The 18271-nt window shown below is 38.9% G+C and overlaps 2 protein-coding genes and 1 pseudogene across 5 annotated transcripts in view; 1 reads left to right on the top strand and 2 right to left on the bottom strand.

The window, feature by feature from the left end:
• Positions 1-266: 266 nt before the first annotated feature.
• Positions 267-7580, bottom strand: LOC111331209 (2-Hydroxyacid oxidase 1). Its single transcript, XM_022936270.2, has 6 exons — positions 7046-7580; positions 3342-3493; positions 2288-2793; positions 2037-2198; positions 1450-1519; positions 267-803 (listed from the first exon to the last, which is right to left on the bottom strand). The coding sequence occupies exons 1-6, from the start codon at positions 7183-7185 to the stop codon at positions 742-744; spliced, it is 1092 nt and encodes a 363-aa protein (XP_022792005.1). The 5' UTR covers positions 7186-7580; the 3' UTR covers positions 267-741.
• A 40-nt stretch (positions 7581-7620) lies between these two features.
• On the top strand, positions 7621-10139 carry LOC111331173 (uncharacterized). 3 transcript variants are annotated; one of them, XR_015995939.1, is made up of 3 exons: positions 7621-7853; positions 7899-8385; positions 9182-10139. XR_015995939.1 is itself a non-coding variant. In XM_088746744.1 (3 exons), exons 2-3 carry the CDS (start codon positions 8487-8489, stop codon positions 9288-9290), a joined length of 381 nt encoding a protein of 126 aa, XP_088602870.1. In that variant the 5' UTR covers positions 7621-7853; positions 7899-8486; the 3' UTR covers positions 9291-10139. The 3 variants fall into 3 exon arrangements, 1 of the variants encoding a protein (XP_088602870.1); XR_015995940.1 differs by having other exon boundaries at positions 7899-8835; XM_088746744.1 differs by having other exon boundaries at positions 7899-8758.
• Positions 10140-13161: 3022 nt separating this feature from the next.
• Positions 13162-18271, bottom strand: part of LOC111331201 (2-Hydroxyacid oxidase 1-like) — a 7042-nt pseudogene continuing 1932 nt past the window's right edge. The window contains exons 3-7 of the transcript XR_015995942.1: positions 16207-16358; positions 15304-15815; positions 15055-15216; positions 14481-14550; positions 13162-14354 (exon numbers count right to left, since the gene is read on the bottom strand). The product of XR_015995942.1 is annotated as a 2-Hydroxyacid oxidase 1-like (transcript). The remainder of the gene's footprint in view (positions 14355-14480; positions 14551-15054; positions 15217-15303; positions 15816-16206; positions 16359-18271) is intronic.

The raw sequence follows: 18271 nt of genomic DNA, 5'->3' as shown, positions 1-18271 counted from the left end.
TTATTTGCTGCAGTATATTTTTTAGTTGCTGCAGTATATTTTTTATTTGCTGCAGTATATTTTTTGTTTTCGTTGAGCCTTCTGGGCCACCGTACCAAAGATTTCTTTAAAGTATTTTCAGGGAATCTGTAAACCTGAAGAAATGTAAGGAATATATGGGAACGAGTAGGATTTTTTTTATGAGATTTTAGATGATGATTAATTATTCTTTTCTTTGATTTTCTTTGCCCGCTCTGATTAGAAATCCAACAAAAGCACTCTTTCAATCTGTTTTTGTGCCCACTGTTTACTATTAAGTGACCGCACTACAACCTTAAAGCGGTATCTCCATTTCGTATTCCCCAAATTTGCATTACTCAGGTCAGTACAAACGTGTGTTTTTCATCTACATACAGCGCTGGTGACTATTTTTCAGACACTTATAGGGTTTCCGAGGGTTTTTAAGAAGAGGAAAAAGTGCGAATTTCAAGTTATAGATTTTTACGATTTCTGTGTTGCGGCTGACTCAAGATCTCCCTTACACGTTGTTCTTCCGACGAAGTTGCAATGACTGATTGTTTTCATATGATAATCGAAACTCCCTCTATGAATGCCGGCTTGTAAGAGAACATAAAGTGTAAACTTTTTTTCCACTATGCATAAATATCCCAGTTTACATTCAGTGTAATTCGTTTCACTGCTACTCTGATTTCCCTGATGGGAAATTGCCATTTCTATGCATATCAACGAATTCTAAGCCGTTCACAGATGACTTGCATGTCTCATCACTAAAGCTGGGGTAATGTCCTTGAGAGACGCACAACCTGAGACAACAAAAGAAACATCACAATTAATAGCTTCAAGCGAACCACTTTTTACACTATGATAAGAGATATTAGCAATTTGGGGTTAGTAACGATGATATCATAATGGTGACGATAGCGATCCAGACGAAGAAGGAGCTAAAAATAATGGTAATAATAACGGTAATGATAATAAAAATAAAATGATAAAAAATAAAAAAAAGTCACGCTCTTTTCCTTCTAAGACGGCCCAATCGAATATTGTATGGGAAATAGGCGACTTCGCGGGGTTGAGTGAAAAAGGGTTTAAGATTGGTAAGCGTGCTAACCAATGGTATACAATGAACACTTTTTTAGATTTTCACCTCCGAGAATCTAAAGGTCGAGAAACTATTGCGACGCTTTTCAGAGTAAGGGAGGAAGCTTCGAGAGTTAATCATTAATTAGCAAAATGATTGTAAAAATTAGTCTTTCAAGTTATAACAATGTCAATGCTGTTACCCAAGCAGCCCATTTTCCTTCAAATCGGAAACAGAAGAAGGTCACCTTGAGAGAGATTTTGTAAAACTTGACTCAATAAAAATTTGTGATTAGACTTCAAGTAGCAAATGAACCTAACTTAATTGGTCTGGTCGACTTTTGTGAGTACTAAGTTCAACAATACTACCTGCTAAAGCCATGGCCACCTTAAGTTCATCTCTAAGCATTTGAAGGATTTTTCTTACACCCTGCTCTCCCTGAAAAGGAAAACAAAAAACAAGAGAATGCACAGTTAAGGGGCCTGTTGATTACCTTAAATGAGATCACCTCTAATCCTCTTGAATTGGGATGATTTGTTTATCAAACAAGATTTCACCCATAGATTTACAAAGTCTGAATGCAAAAATGGTAGAGGGAAATATTCATGCAACGCTTCGAGAAAAAAGAAATCATGCTTAATAACTTGACTTCAGAGAAAAGGATAATCGTGCTGTAAATGAGTGGGTGCAAATCTAGGCAGAAGAACATTGCACAACTGAAACACTGTGCTACACCATGATAGGCATTCTTTTTTTGGTCCAAAGTGCACGAGTAACATTTCTATCTCTTTTAAGTTGAGAAAAACTTATGACTTTAAGAAACAAACTAACGTTAAAAAATTAAAACCCTCTTGAGCAAAACAAAACTTTTGGGGGCAAAAGCACCTGGTTCAAAGGATTTCGAGATAAAAATTATGTGTGTATCTGGAGAAAAGAATTTATACCAGTATGGTACCTTATATGCGAGTCCCCAGATAACTGGCCTACCAACAAACACTACTCGAGCCCCTAAAGCAAGGGCCTTTAGAACATCAGTGCCCAGTCTCACGCCACCATCCATATACACTTCGACTCCTGTCCCTCGCACGGCTTCCACTATTCCAGGTAACACCTCAATCTGAGAACAAATGAAATGTTTTTATAATCACAACTCCGAGACAGCAATGAAGCTAACTTTCGGAAATTCTACATCAACTATCAACGTACAGTGGCCGGGACACCATCTAATTGCCGTCCTCCATGATTCGACACCATAATTCCTTGAGCCCCATGTTGTACCGCGAGACGAGCATCTTCTGGAGTCAGTATTCCCTTGAGAACAAACGGAAGTGACGAAATCGAACGAAGCCAGTCAAATGTGTTCCAATCGACACTGGCATCAGATGCTGAGATTATATAATTATCAATCTCCTCGTTAGTTCGAAGTCTTTTCTCCGTTTGTAATGATTTGAAATTAGCATACTTCAGATATTTCGGGAGAAGAAAATTGCGCCTGGCTTTATGTCTTCCATAGACCGGAATATCGACTGTTAAAAAAATTGCTTTGTAGCCTGCTTTTTCAGCTCGTTTTACCACCTGCTCCATAAATTGCCGATCACTGTAAAACTGCAACTGCATGAATTTGATCGTGTTCGGACACTCCCGCGCAACGTCCTCAAGACTGTTTGTGGAGTATAAGCTTAAACCCATTGCTGTAGCTACAGACTGAACCGCTGAAAGAGAGATGTAGTATAACAAATTATTTCACTTCGTAAACAGGTGCAAAGCGTGTGGTGGTCCTTATATGAGCCGTGTAACGGATCGAACACATGAATACAAGCTTATGAAAATTCAAACTGCCCTATGACCGGAAACTTGAAATCAAGCCTTACAAGCCCACATGGAAAGCGCTCGGGTTAGAGAAGAGTAAAGCGCGTGCGTGAAAGAGTAAGCGTGTGTGAAGAAGTTCTCCACACGCCTTTCCCTATTTCCAAGGACGTATTTTCATCGCGTTTTGAGGTAGTTTGAAAATCTTTACCTTTTTTTCTGCAGGCACCTGGCAATCTGAGTTGTCTTAAGGATAAAATATTTACAATTTTTTTTATCTTCCCATGCACCCAACTATGATGTACCACGCCAAACTTGCAGGATTTCAAAACACGTTCGCGGATGTAGCCTTCTCCGTAATCGATGTAATTGATAATTTTACAGTTTGTCTTAGGTTAGCAAAACCCAATTTGGTCTCATTAGAAGGAATTCAGTGTAAAAACCATTAGTTTACCTCTCACTGTGGCTAGTTCCCCGTCTGGATGCGCCATTGCTTGATAAGCAGTAGGTGACACACAAATTGGCATGCTAAGCTGGTGACCGAGAATCGTAACAGAAACGTCCTGTTGAGATACGTCTCGCAGCATTCGCGGTCGTAATTTTATCCTGTAAAGGAGCATAATGAATCTTTTAGTAGACCAGCTGTTAATTTTATTGATAATTGATAAAGTGACGTTCCTGAGTCCAGTAGCCTCGCAGCTCACGCTTCTATTTAAAGAAAATGCTGAGAGTGTAGTGAGGTAATACAACGGTTCGAGGTAAAAGGACAAAAGTGCACGCTACAACCTCGAAAGGTAATATCGATAAATTTTAACAAAAGACTCAAAATATTCTCTGTTGATTTTAACAAGTCAAATAATCAAATTAATTCATCAAACCTACTATGCCTTATTACAGAGAGGTTTTGTCAGATTTTCCGAAATTCCTGAGGTTGGGGAACCGTGGCCTAAAAACTACCCACAATAACTTTCGGGCTAGCCTTTCTCCAACTAGCTGTATGGGAGCACGAAGCAATTTTAAGCTGCCTTACTAGGATTACTTCGATTTTACGATAATTTGGTTTCAACAACTGAGTTGACAATTAACAATTGGTTCATGCTTTAGCGTGCACTATCGAGTTATGGAGCACGCGGGAAGTTTGGAGAGCACGAAAGAAGCGTAAGAGTTGCCCGAGGCGATAGCCGAGGGCAACTCTAGCTTCTTGAGTGCTCTCCAAACTTCCCACGTGCTCCATAACTCGATAGTGCACAGCTGAAAGCATGAACCAATTGTTTTAGAACATAGCCGGTGGAATCGTGCATCAAATGCGACGCGAAAAACGGACAACAATATCAGTTGAAGCGAATCGTGATGGCGCTGATGCCGAGTCTCCTTTTCCTTTGTTTTTCTCTTTTTCTGCCTCATTTAAGAACTCTAGCCCATGGGAAAAGGTCGAAACATTGTCTTCCTTTTCGGAATAGCAGGCCGAGTTTCTGTTTGTATCCATTATTGTCGCGAAATATATTATTTTTCCCCGCACTAGCAATGGCCGCTCGCGCGAAAAAAAATTTTTTCTGGCGAAGTCGGATTTGCTGACGCTATCAGCGTGCACTATCGGGATTTTGAGCACGCTTACGTATAATGAATTTGATTGCGCGACTCTGCTAGCTATGTTCTAATGTAAATTGGCCACCGTAAAGATTTCTAAAGCCCTCGCTTTGTTACTCGTCCCAGATTTTCCATCCGTCCAATATGGCTACCGAATATTCGCCAAATAAATAAAGGGGGTAAGTTTCTAAAGAAACTGTGGTGCTGCGTCGGTGGGGGTAACAAGGTTATTTGTTACCCCCGTCTGACGAAGGGCTAACACTCGAAACGTCAGCTTTTCAACTCTTTACGGTGGCCAATTTACAATTTCAACTTAGTTGATATACCAAATTACCGAATATTCGCCAGACTGAACCTAGTGCTTGAAAACACAAACTTCACAAACTGCCGCCTGCGAGCAGGCTAGAGTTTTTTGTATAGATTTCCGTTAAGGTCGGCACACACGAGGGGACTAGTCCCTGCGACTAGTCCCAGCGACCGATTTCATGCGACTAGTCCCTTCGTGTGAACTACACATTTCTGTGGTTGCAGGGACCAAAATTTGGTCCCTGCGACTGGTCGCACGAATTCAAACTGGTTTGAATTCGTGCGACCAGTCGCAAGGACTTGTCGCATGAAACAAATGTTTGTCCCTTCGTGTGAACTGTTTGTGCGACCAGTCCCTGCGACTAAACGGTAAATAAACCAATATGATGTCAGTATGATGCGTGACTTCCGGTATTTGTAAACATTGCAGTTTCTAATGATGAATTTTCCCTGACTTCTAGATTTCTACAACTGAAGAATAAAAAACTATTTCTAGTTTTGTAAACATATACAGATGTCTTGGAGCCGTTTTGATGGAATTTTTACCCTATTTGACCCTGTGTCTCTTTTGAAAATAAAAAAAAAACAAAAACGGAACACGTAAAAGCATGAATAATCCGACTGAATAAGTGTAGTTCATTTGCGTTGATGTTTAATAGTGCTACAATGAAAAGTTACCAAATTTTCATTGTTTTCGTGTAACGCCCCAGACTAAGAAACATCTTTTGCCTCTTAATTTTCCTATTTTCTTGTGCAATTGAGTGCCCTCGTGTGAACAGCTTAAGGGACTTGTCCCTGCTACCGGTCCCCTCGTGTAAACCCCCAAAGACTTGTCGCCGGGACCAGTCGCAGAGACTAGTCCCATCGTGTGTGCCGACCTTAATTACACCATTCGAGACCGTGCCCGGCAATCTGACAAGAGGCGTACAATTTCCAAATGTCGACAACCGAGCGACGTTAGAGTATGCTCAAACTCGGAGATTTTGTCCACTGAAAAACAAATGAATTTTTGAATGGCTTGACATTTCTTAACAAAAATCCGATAATCTCAAGAAGTTTAAAGAACCTTTCGGAATTGTAAAATTTCTGATTGCCTGTAATTTAATTTATTCGGGACCGTGCCCTGCTGCTGGACATTCACAGTCACAGCGTATTATGCTAATATTTGTCGCAAAAAATTTACGAGTCTTGCAAGTTATCACCTTAAATCTCGAAAGTCCCCTCGCCGAAATTCAGATAATCATTTTCCTACCTCAAGCTTTTCACTGTCCAGGAATGATATGATAAGTTTTGGGATGGTCGATTTCTATGGCGTGTGATCCCCTTCAAAATTAATCTTTAAATTCCATTGTCATTTCATTTGCGAACTTCAAATTGTTGTCCACAAATTCGGTTTTGTGCTCCAAATCGTGACGTGCAAATTCGGTGTTAATCTTTAAATTCCATTTTCATTTCATATGCGAACTTCAAATGGTTGTCCACAAATTCGGTTTTGTGCTCCAAATCGTGACGTGCAAATTCGGTGTTAATCTTTAAATTCCATTTTCATTTCATATGCGAACTACAAATTGTTGTCCACAAATTCGGTTCTGTGCTCTAAATTGTGACGTACAAATTCGGTGCTCAATTCCAATTCTGTTATCAAATTCTGAACGCTTGTCTTTTGTCATTTACCTTGCAAACTTCAAATTGTTGTCTACAAATTCGGTTTTGTGCACTCAACTGTGACGAACAAATTCTGTCTGCATGCAAATATTGTGATCTATAAATTCGGTGTTGCAAATCCCGTTCCCTCGTGTCTCGTATAGGTGTCTCGTATAGGGAACGGGATTTGCAACAGCGAATTTATAGATCACAGTATTTGCATGCAGACAGAATTTGTTCGTCAGAGTTGAGTGCACAAAACCGAATTTGTAGACAACAATTTGAAGTTTGCAAGGTAAATGACAAAAGACAAGCGTTCAGAATTTGATAACAGAATTGGAATTGAGCACCGAATTTGTACGTCACAATTTAGAGCACGAAACCGAATTTGTGGACAACAATTCGAAGCTCGCATATGAAATGAAAATGGAATTTAAAGATTAACACCGAATTTGCACGTCACAATTTGGAGCACAAAACCGAATTTGTCGACAACAATTTGAAGTTCGCAAATGAAATGACAATGGAATTTAAAGATTAATTTTGAAGGGGATCACACGCCATAGATTTCCGTCCCTCGTAATTTACAAAGTATTAAGCTTGGACAAAAGCATTATTTACCTTTTAAAGGCTTCTCGATTTTCGAACAGAGTCACATCCTCATCTGCTCCCGTAGAATAGTAACCAAGAGCGTTTTGGTCTAGATGTCTTGCAGCGTATGCCTCAAAATCATCCATTGTGACAGGCTCTCCATTAGCCATCTTCAGTCTAACCTGAAATGATCTGTAAGTAGTTCAAAGTGTCCCAGAGTTCGCTTGTAAGTGCTCGTTAATTAAGCTAACTTCCCACCTTCGCGGGCGTCATTCGGGTAAAAAATTCGTACGCTCACTAGTTAACAAACTAGACATCAAAAGAAAGCTTAATAAATGTAGTTTGCGATAAAAATACAGTTAGGCGACTTTTTCATTTAGGGAGTATCTGGAGCCGGTAAGGCGTGAAACGAACGAGAGCCCTTCTACTGAATTCATCGGGTATCGGATCCCGCAGTACGAGCAAAATGGCTGCACAGTCTTATTCCTGACACCGCGGAAACACGTACGTTAGACGGTAAGACAGTATTTTACTGGTCAGCAGACACCTTAACAAAACCATAAAATGCCGATAACTTTTATAACGTTTTCGCCATGAGTCTATTCGACAGCGTAAAAAGGCAAAACTTAGAAAGTATACCGTAAACTTAGCTTTGAAACTCGGCTCAACTTTTGGATAGTTCTTATGCTCAATTCTATTTTTTGCCAAAGCCGAACTGAAGTTGCACACGATACGAAATTGTTGTTTTTCGCTGGCGGCTTCGTGGCAACTAAGTTTAGGCTAAAAATGAGACGGTTTTTGTGTCTAGTGCGCATACGCTGAGACGGGAAAAAAGTTTGTTAACTTAGTAAGGACTTTATTTATAGAGGGGGACACGTAACAGCGTAACTTGTCGATATTCATATCGCTAATAAGTGATCCGTGATGCTGAGAAGATCCGACCAATCACATGTGAAATCGCAACGAGCGACCCGTCTGTGTTGCCAAGGAGTCGGTCACGCGTTTAATTTCGAGCAATCACAAGTGAAATCGCATGAAGGACTCACGTGCGTTAGAGGTTCGTTAGAGGTTAGGGTTCTACAATCTCGTGTTTCCAACAAGGTCGAGCGAATGTTGTTTAGTCTGTGTGTGTTTTCGACAAAGTCCAATGTTTTTTCTGCAAGCTCGGGTATTCATCAGTCCGTGCGCGTTTTTGACAAGGTCCATTGTCTCTTCTGCAAGCTTGAGTATTCATCAGTCCGTGCGTGTTTTCGACAAGATCCATTGCATGTGTCTTCTGCAAGTTCGAGTACTTATCAGTCCGTGTGTGTTTTCGACAAGCTCCATTATGCCCCCAGGATTGTGTTCAGTGCAGAGTGCATAGTTTTCTGGTAAATATTGTTCTTTAAACTTCTGCCCTAAAGCTGGAGGAACAACTCTTAGACATTCTGGATTGATACTTGTTTTACTTGTTTTTGGAAATCGTTGCAAAATGACCTTCCTTCGTGCGGCACCAATGATGGTTTATGCAGTTTCCAGCGTTTGGAAAAAGTGTCAAAATCGAAATCTTTGCATATTGTACGTGTTTGCAAAAGTCGACCCAGTTTGGTCACAAATCGACGCACTTTTGTCACAAATCAACCCACGTTGGTCTCAAAGTCAGCCTGATCGATCACGGTTACAAGATCCGAGTACTAAAATGAGCTCTCCATTCAAGCAATTCACAACGATGCTGATCGCCAGCTACATGTCAACCTTTCCTGAGTAAGGTCTACATTGTGCTTTCTCCAGCTTGGGCAGAACTTTGAAATTTGGCTTATTGTCCAATTTATCATGGTTAAGTAAGCACAATTTATTTTTCTCTAAAAATCTTATCCAGTCCTTGGGAAGTTGGGCTCAAAATGAGGTTGTTCAGGGCGTAACTAATCGATAGAAATGGATAATCGAAAATGTAATCGATTACTCGATAATACTCGAAAGTACTCGATATTTGTCGATGGATTAGTCAAATTAATCGATTGAAATCGATAATCAAATTTTTTGTCTCATCTATGGAAATCCAAAATCATAAACGTGATCTGATCTTATCATAACACTGCGTAACTTAACTTCGAATCTGCTTTGTTGATAAAGATGAAGTTACTTCTCTCTCCAATGGTAGCTACTTTTGTTATTTTGTTTCACCAGGATCACTCTTGTAAAGCTGTTTAAAGCGATACTTCAGCAGATTTCAGCCCAGCAGTCCTATGGTGCTGTGTACTGTATACTCGATCTTTGCTGTACTTACGAGTATTGAATAACGATAACTAACAAATCAAAGGAAAACTTTAACGCGCATATATACACTGCAATCGTCAGAATCGTGGTTAATATCCGGAGCCACTACTATGGAAATTGGCAAACTGTCGTCAGTTCTCCGAGAACAGTAGAAGGGTAATTTTTGAGCGCTTACGGGGAGGCACATGGTGGCTTCCGGAGCGCAGAGTAAGCCGCTGACCAAAAAAAGACAACCTGTCTTATTCAAACAACACCTTTAATATTTGCCAAGACATACACTATAAAAGAACGAATTATGGTAAATTCTCGAAAACGTTTAGAGGATCACAATTGTGGAACGGCTTACGAACCGAATTGAAGGATAACAAGTCAAAGTATATTTTCAGAAAAGGATCAAGCAATTGTTTCATAATTATTAATGTCTGATGTTTGTAATATGCTGCTAAATTTCTAACTTGAGCCACCATGATAAGAGAATTACAAAAAAATTGTATTTTAACACTGAAGGGCAGTTCCCCTTAGAAAAGCGATCACAAGCTAACTGTTCGAGGTTTTTATTGTTGACATTTGAAACAGGATCAAGAGTAAGGACTCATGAATGATATATTGCAGCAAGCGTTACTTTGTGACCGGAAGACGGAGATGACAGTTGCGTTACGGTTGCCTTGTATGTTAACGTTGAAATATGAAACAGAATGAGAAGAGGACTCGAGATATCGTAACAACAAGCATGACTTCAATCGTGAAGGCGGAAACGATAGTTTTGTAACAGCTGCGTTGTTTGTTTTAATCCTTTTCAGTTTCAAAATTCATTAAAAATCCCATAGTCAATCTCAAATAAAGTGTAAAGGGAATGTTTATCAGTTCAGTTTGGACTACTGTGTATTAGTTCGAATCTGTTGTAGCTCATTCCAGCGTAAAACTGAGAACTTTATGAAAGAGAATATTCGTCCATTGTCTTTTCGATCATTGTCGAACAAATTGATGGTCTATTACTTGATACAAAGCTAATTTTTTCCTAAAATTAGAAAATTTGAAATACTTTGTTGCCATGTGAATGGCCAAGCGAGTTGTTTACGAATAAGTGTGTTGCCAGATCTCCAAGGGATAAATATTAAATTGCTCTACCTAGTGATGGTATGCCAATCCCCCAATTTGAGGTAATAAAGAAGGAAGCAATGAAAAACGCGATTTTAATTATTTACTTGAACAGTGTATCAACCAACTCTTTCTCTTTTATGCAGCCATAATAGAATACAAATCACCTTGTCTGTCCGCATCGATCGCACTTGATGAATTACACGCCCCACTTGCGAGATGGTTCACTAAAAAAAGACTGTCCCCCAGTCTCCTGTGAATACGTTCGATTACTTCTTGCTGAGTGTCGTGAAGATATCGACGGGCCTGTGAGATAATGCCAGGAATTCTGTCGAAAAAATCGCCAATGTAGGCAGCGTCCATTATGGCGTCGCCTTTACAACGCGAAATAGGCTCGTGACGCGCGCGTCGGTCTCGTTCCGAAGATTTTCGGAAAAGCCCAGAAAATCGATATTTTCAACCTATATGTAAGAGGCTGTACTTTCAAGTGACACATATATGTTGAACTTTATAACCTGTATTTGTCTCAACGTAAGCTATATGTAAGCAATATTCAACCCATTTATTACACAGTACAACATATATTTAGTGATACAACCTATATTTTAGTTTTCAACATTTGTCACGCTTGACGTTCCATACAAATGATCAAGCATCAGATAAAACAGTAGACCAAATCAAACTTTTAACTAGAAACCGAGTGAATTTAAAAGGTGTATTAACACTTGGAGAGTTGCCACCGAAAGAAGAAAAGAAACGGAGAAATTGGACATGTCAAGGAGGTCTGTGTGATTGAAGATGGCAAAGGAACTTTAACTATACAGATACGGGATGACCTCATAAAAACACTCAAAAATGGCAAAAGCTATCATGTTAAAAATGTTAGCATCAAAAATTATTCGGGTAACACATTGTTAGGCACAACTCCCACCACTTTATTCAAAGAGTGTGATGCAACAGTTCCCCTTGTAAAAATCAAGGGTCCAGAACTTCTGGCCAATGCAGACAAAACCATCTCTGTGAGTGAATTTGAATTCGTTGATAAGCTAAACATGTACATTATCTGCCAAGTAAAAACATGCAACAAAAAAATGCTACATATGTCAGGTAAAAACATTGTGCAGTGTCCACAATGTGGTGCTTCACAGAAAGTAAAGAATGCAACGAAGAATATTACTGCAAGACTCTGTGCCGACCTGGATGAACAGGAGCTTTGGTTTACAGCTTTTACAGACCGTAAGCATTTTTAAGCAAGAAGAACTTAACTAAGGCTGCCAAGTCAGACAAAATCAGTGAAGCTCTTCTAGATCTCAAAGATACCAACTTCACATAAGATGTTAACTTTCTGTTGATGTTACTGTAAATAAAATATTCTTTACTTCCAACAAAAATGTAATGTTTAGTTCAGTTGCATAGTTTCTCAATGTTTCATTATATAAGAAGTATATTTCCACTCTTGCCGAAAACTTCAATACTACAGATAAGATATTTATTCAATGATTTATTTGAAGAAAAAGTAAATCAACGCAAAACATGGATTTCTTGTTGCAGTTTCCCCCACATAAAAGCAACAGGAAAGCACGGAGAATGTCTAAGCTCAAAGAGTTCTGTAAAAGACCTTGGCACTACAACCTCGCATGACCTCTCGTGGACTCAACACGTTGTTGAGGTTGTCAATAAGGCCAATAAAGTTCTTGTCTAATCAAGCGAACAACCAGTTCTGTAAACAAGGAAATCTTTTTCAATTTGTACAAGGCTCTTGTGAGACCAATCCTGGAGTACGCTTCCCCATTATGGTGCCCTTATCTAGTTAAAATATTGTTCTCTTGGAGAAAGTTCAGAGAAGAGCCTCTCGATTGGCTTTAGGTCAGTGAAGGGGTGATATGTCATATGAAGATCGTTGTGAAATGTTACATTGGTCGAAGTTGACTGATAGAAGGCAATATTTTTCCTTGGTAGAGTGCTATAAACTTGTATTCGGGTTCAATGACCTTCAGTTTTGTGATTTTTTTTAATTTGCTTCAAAACGTACTAGGTCCAACCACAATTACAAACTGCAAGTTAAATTGGCAAAATGTAATTGTTATACTCTTTTTTTTGTCAAAATCATTCATGAATGGAATGACCTGCCCGCCAATGTCGTTGAGATAGGTAACTTAACACGTTTCAAAACAGCTCTTACTGAAATTATACGTGCGTATTTCTTAGGTTTTTATCCATCTTAGATTTTATCATAAGCATACATTTTTAAATTTTATTTCTTTGGAAGTTTATTTAGATAGAATTAACCTCTTAGACTTCCTTTTTAGGGTATTGTTTGTGTTGTTTATTCCTTGATACCTTAAATAAAGTATGTATGTATGTAACATGCAGCGAAAAAAAAAAGGCAGTAGACACACGTACACTTTGCATACCTTTTGTTGAATGGCTGAGGCGGTGATCCGAGGATATTGCAAATATAAAATATAAAAAAAGATCTGCCGATAGAAATAATCAATTGGATCATAGATTTTCTAAGTGATCGTTCCCAGAGAATCAAACTCTCAGAGGGATGTTACTCCGAGTGGGGATCAGTGCCATTCGGGGTACCCCAGGGGACGAAACTAGGCCCGTGGTTGTTTTTGATCCTTATCAATGATCTAGAAATTAATAATGCAGGCAATATCTGGAAGTATGTTGATGATACAACTACCTCCGAGATCGTTGTGAAAGGAGCCAGTAGCAATTCCCAATTAATTGCAGATACTGTCGTGCAGTGGTCATCTGAAAATAGAGTAAAACTGAACAGTGAAAAATGTAAAGAGCTTAGGATTTCATTTGCAAAGAACAAACCACAACTCGCGCCTATAGTAGTAAATAACCAACAGCTAGAATGTGTCGAAAGCGCCAAATTACTAGGTGTTACGATCTCCAACAACCTTACATGGAATAAGCACATTGATCAAACCATAAAGAAAGCTTCTAAACGTATGTATTTCCTAATACAATTGAAAAGGGCCAAAGTCGCAAGGCAGGAATTAATTCTTATTTATACGTCTTGTATAAGGTCAGTCCAGACCTATGCATCGCCTGCGTTTTTTCTACGCCCTACCATTGTATTCAAAGAAATATCTAGAGAATGTAGAGAAACGGGCATTGTCAATCATTTGCCCGGGCCTGGCCTACAAAGAGGCCTTAGAGCTTTCAAATATTATGTCTATCAATGACTACATCGCTGACTTATGTAAAAAGAACTTCCTCTCGATTGCTAATGACCCGGCCCATCGCTCACATAAAATGCTTCAATCGTCAGGGCCGTCGTGTTATAATCTCCGGTGCAAAAGGCGTTTTGCGATTCCCAAATGTAGGACCAAGCGTTTCAAAAATAGTTTTTTGCTAAGATCATGTATTAACGAATTTTAGTGCTCGGTGAGTTTTGTAAACGAGATCGATGCCGTTGTATATATTTTAACAGTTCAAGCTTTCATCATATTTATGGGATATTATTGATTTAAGACTTTAATACTATCATATTTACTATTATAAGTTATATTTTATACTTTATTGTAAATACTCAATTCAGCTCAGTGGCTGCAAGCTTTTTACAAATAAACTATCTATCTCTCTATCTATCTATCTCATATCTATCTAAACGGTTGATGTTTCTTGAACGAAAATATTAATCGGGTATCAGGTGATGTGCTCTGATTGCGTTGCATTATGCTCTTAACGCGTTGTTTTCGTTTTATTCTTTACGTATAATTGCGCTGCTTTGTACTATTACTCTTTTTTTATTTCAAATGATGTCATTCGTTACTATTTCGTCGTGTTAAGATGATTAGTAAGAAAGTTTTGACTAACTAAGAGAAGCAGTTCATAATGTTTGCGTTGTAACAAATGCGGTGGTGGATTTTCAAATGATCGAATTCCTCAAGCTAATCCGTTCACAGATGACTTGCTCGTTTCGTTACCAAGGCTGGGATAATGTCCTTGAGAGACGCACAACCTGAGACAACATGAATAAAATAGCGCGACATCAGTGACTTGAATCAAGGGAATATAACCTGTTTTTTAATCTCTTGCTTGACTTAATTTCCTTATACGATAATGAAAAATAGAACTGGTGTCACACCTGCCAGAGCCATGGCCACTCTAAAATCATCTCTTAGCATCTGAAGGACTTTAGTAACACCCTGCTCTCCCTGGAAAAGCGAAAAAAGTGCTTACTTTTGAAGACTAGCGTGGTTGCTCGACATTCTACAATTTCCTCCTATCCCATGAAACAGAGAAGATATGCCCTTCCAAGCCAAAATTTTTCAGTTGTTTATTTGAAATCCGTTGCAATCTTTGCCTTCCTTCACAATCCTTTTCCCTCCATTGTTTAATCCTACCTCTGCGGTATTTTTCCGCTCCGGCAAACGATTATTTCAACGTTTCATTGTATTTAGAGCGGATATCAAAAGGGTGTCCAAAGTAACAACAAAGCCCAATCAAAGGGAGGTTAGCTTCAAGCAGTCAATAAGAACTAAAAGGAAAAAAAAGTAGAGGCAACGCCACCGAAAAGCGATTATGCCCCAAAGTCCATGATAGCATTTCTATTTCGACTGAGATATTTACGACTTCAAGAAACAAACTGCATAACAACTTAAGGGGAGCTAAGGCACAGATATAAAGAGTTAGCAAAATAATTAACACTTGTATTGTACCTTATATACCAGTCCTCAGATAACTGGCCTGCCAACAAACACCGCTCGAGCCCCTAAAGCAAGGGCCTTCAGAACATCAGTGCCTAGTCTCACGCCACCGTCCAAGTAAACTTCGACCCCAGTTCCACGTACGGCTTCCACTATTTCAGGTAACACGTCAATCTATCAGAAAAATCAAAATTTTAAATAATTACTTTAAGACGATGGGAGAGATATAACTCTTGAAATTTCATTTTTCAATCGAAGTACTGTGGCAGAGACACCATCCAAATGTCGTCCTCCATGATTAGATACCATAATCCCTTGAGCTCCATGTTGCACCGCGAGACGAGCATCTTCTGAAGTCAGTATTCCTTTGAGAACAAACGGAAGTGACGTAGTCGAACGCAGCCAATCAAATGTTCCCCAGTCGACACTGCCGTCGCATATAGTGCTTATAAAGTCATCAACCTCCTCGTTAGTTCTTAGCCCTTTCTCCTGCTGTAAAGATTGAAAATTAGCACACTTCAGATGATTCGGAACCCGAAAATTCCGCCTGCCAGTGGATTTACGTCTACTGTACACTGGGGTATCAACTGTCAATAAAATTGCTTTGTAGCCTGCTTTTTCAGCCCGTTTTACCGCTTGTGCCATTAAATGCCGATCACTGAAAAACTGTACTTGCATAAATTTGATCGTGTGTGGACACTCCTGCGCAATATCCTCGAGACTAGTGGTGGTGAATATGCTTACTCCCATGGCTGTATCTTGTGACTTCACCGCTGAAACAGAGGGAACATTTTCAGGTAGGTGATCATAACATGTTCAAAATATTAAAAATATAATGATCCTTACCATAGGATCGAATGCGATAGAAACAAATAACTCTCACTGCTCTTCACGTCTTTATCTCGAGATAAGTTTAACACTTTTTAATATACAAGATTCGTTTCCAATGTATTTGTCTATTGTACACTAAACAACCTCAACAAAAAACAACGAGAATTAGACCTTAAGAATTTTTTTTAGTCTTTGGTATGAGCCTGTAATTCTATTCCTTTAATACAGGCTTGGTCTTAATCATTATTCACGAAAGAGCTTTGATTAATTGGCTAAACAAACACTCCTCAATCAAATTAGATTCATCAGGGTAAATTGACATTATTAGTTTACCTCTGACAGTGGCCAGTTCCCCGTCTGGATGCGCCATCGCTTGATAACCAGTAGGTGCCACACAAATTGGCATGCTCAGCTTGTGACCCAGAACCGTAACAGAGAGGTCTTGTTCAGAAACATTTCGTAGCATTCGTGGTCGTAACTTTATCCTGTTATGGAACAAAAAGATCGTCCACTGTGAAAGCTTCAAATTCGCGTAGTGTTATAGTCGCTGAGTCATTTTTTGTTATAACCTCATACACGTTTATTAGGATCGATTATATAGTTATCTTGTGGCGTTACAGTCGAACTGTTAGGCGCAAAAAACTTTTAGCAATATGTTTTTTCGGGGGAAAATCTCTGACCAAACCTGTCCACTTGTGCGAATTGTACAAAAGCAATAAGGACTGACAAACACACACACACACACACACACACACACACACACACACACACACACACACACACACACACACACATAAAATCAAATCGTGGAGAAGTTTAGCCATTCATTCATTCTTTTATTCACACCTATTCTACAAAAAATACAACAACGAGAAAGAGAAAAAGTAGAAAAAAAAAAAAAGAAGAGAGTTCTAACTTTACATGAATTTACACAAAGCAGTGGAAAGAGTGCGTAGTAGCCAAAGGAGCCAAGCTTTCGAGTTGGCCACTACCACAGAGCAGTTACGGATGGGTGAAAGTTAAATACACTTAAGGAGATAGCACATATACTAAATAGTTAAAATAGTAAAATAAAGCTCTATGATAGCCTTTCGTGATCCATCTTTCATGGGATTTTAAACGGGATGAAAAGAACAAAACCTTGTCATGGGCCACAAATAGTAAAAGCAGGTCAACCAAGAACGACTCCTTTAAACAAACGTCACCAATTTACGTAAGGAAGATGGTACAGACTCGAATATGAGGGGTCATCTCCGCCAATATCCAGTTTCAAATTCTGTTCTAAAAAACCTGTATGCTATTGCTTTTTATCAAATTCTTTCCAGAATAGAAATTGGCGAAACAGAATAGAAATTGGTGAAACAGAAAAGAAATTGGCGAAACAGAATAGAAATTGGCGAAACACAATAGATATTGGCGAAACACAATAGAAATTGGCGAAACATAATAGAAATTGGCGAAACACAATAGAAATTGGCGAAACAGAATAGAAATTGGCGAAACAGAATAGAAATTGGCGAAACAGAATAGAAATTGGCGAAACAGAATAGAAATTGGTGAAACAGAATAGAAATTGGCGAAACAGAATAGAAACTGGCGGAACAGAATAGAATTGGCGAAACAGATAGAAATTGGTGAAACAGAATAGAAATTGGCGAGACAGAATAGAAATTGGCGAAACACAATAGAAATTGGCGAAACACAATGGAAATTGGCGAAACATAAATAGTGACCCGTTGAAATAAAGTAGGTTGAACGGCTGTCACGCAAGAGGTCAAAGCCAATCTGTCAACTTGGCCAGGAATGTACCAAATACATAACCTCTTGCGTGACAGCCGTTCAACGTACTTTATTTCAACGGGTTACTATTCAGACTTGAACGTAACAAAATAACCAGGAATTAATATTTCCTAAGAGATAAAAGGACCATCTGCTAGAACACAAAATTTAAAAGCTGGTTTGCATCGCGTTGTAGCGTACGAAGTTGCCAAAGTTGTATCATTTTTCATTGCTTTACGGGGAGGACAACGGCCATTTAGGCGGATTTCGAACTTTTCGCTTTTTCGGAGAAAAAAAGGTGCATAGAACTTTTTGATATAATTTTCTAAAAAGGTTCATTAAAAGGGTCCTTTAGAAAAAATAAAACGAATTACAAAATTTTGTAACTGTCGGCGGATTCTCTATATTATATAGTTAATTTACGGTCAGTAAACGGACTGGTCATCAGGTAAGAATAAATTTTCTTTGAGCGGGAATCGGGAGAATAAATTATAATGTTTAACTGGCTCTTACTCAGGTTCCACTCGGTTCGTCGGAAAAATAGAATAGAAATAGAGACATCGCCAATTTCTATTCTGAAAAGAATTTGATAAAAAGCAGTAGCAAACAGGTTTTTCAG

Source organism: Stylophora pistillata, chromosome 1 (genome assembly GCF_964205215.1).
Source record: "Stylophora pistillata chromosome 1, jaStyPist1.2, whole genome shotgun sequence".
In the NCBI taxonomy this organism is placed as follows: Eukaryota; Metazoa; Cnidaria; class Anthozoa; order Scleractinia; family Pocilloporidae; genus Stylophora; species Stylophora pistillata.
The sequence above is the reverse complement of the archived record's forward strand: the minus strand, read 5'-3'. Positions and strand labels throughout refer to the sequence as shown.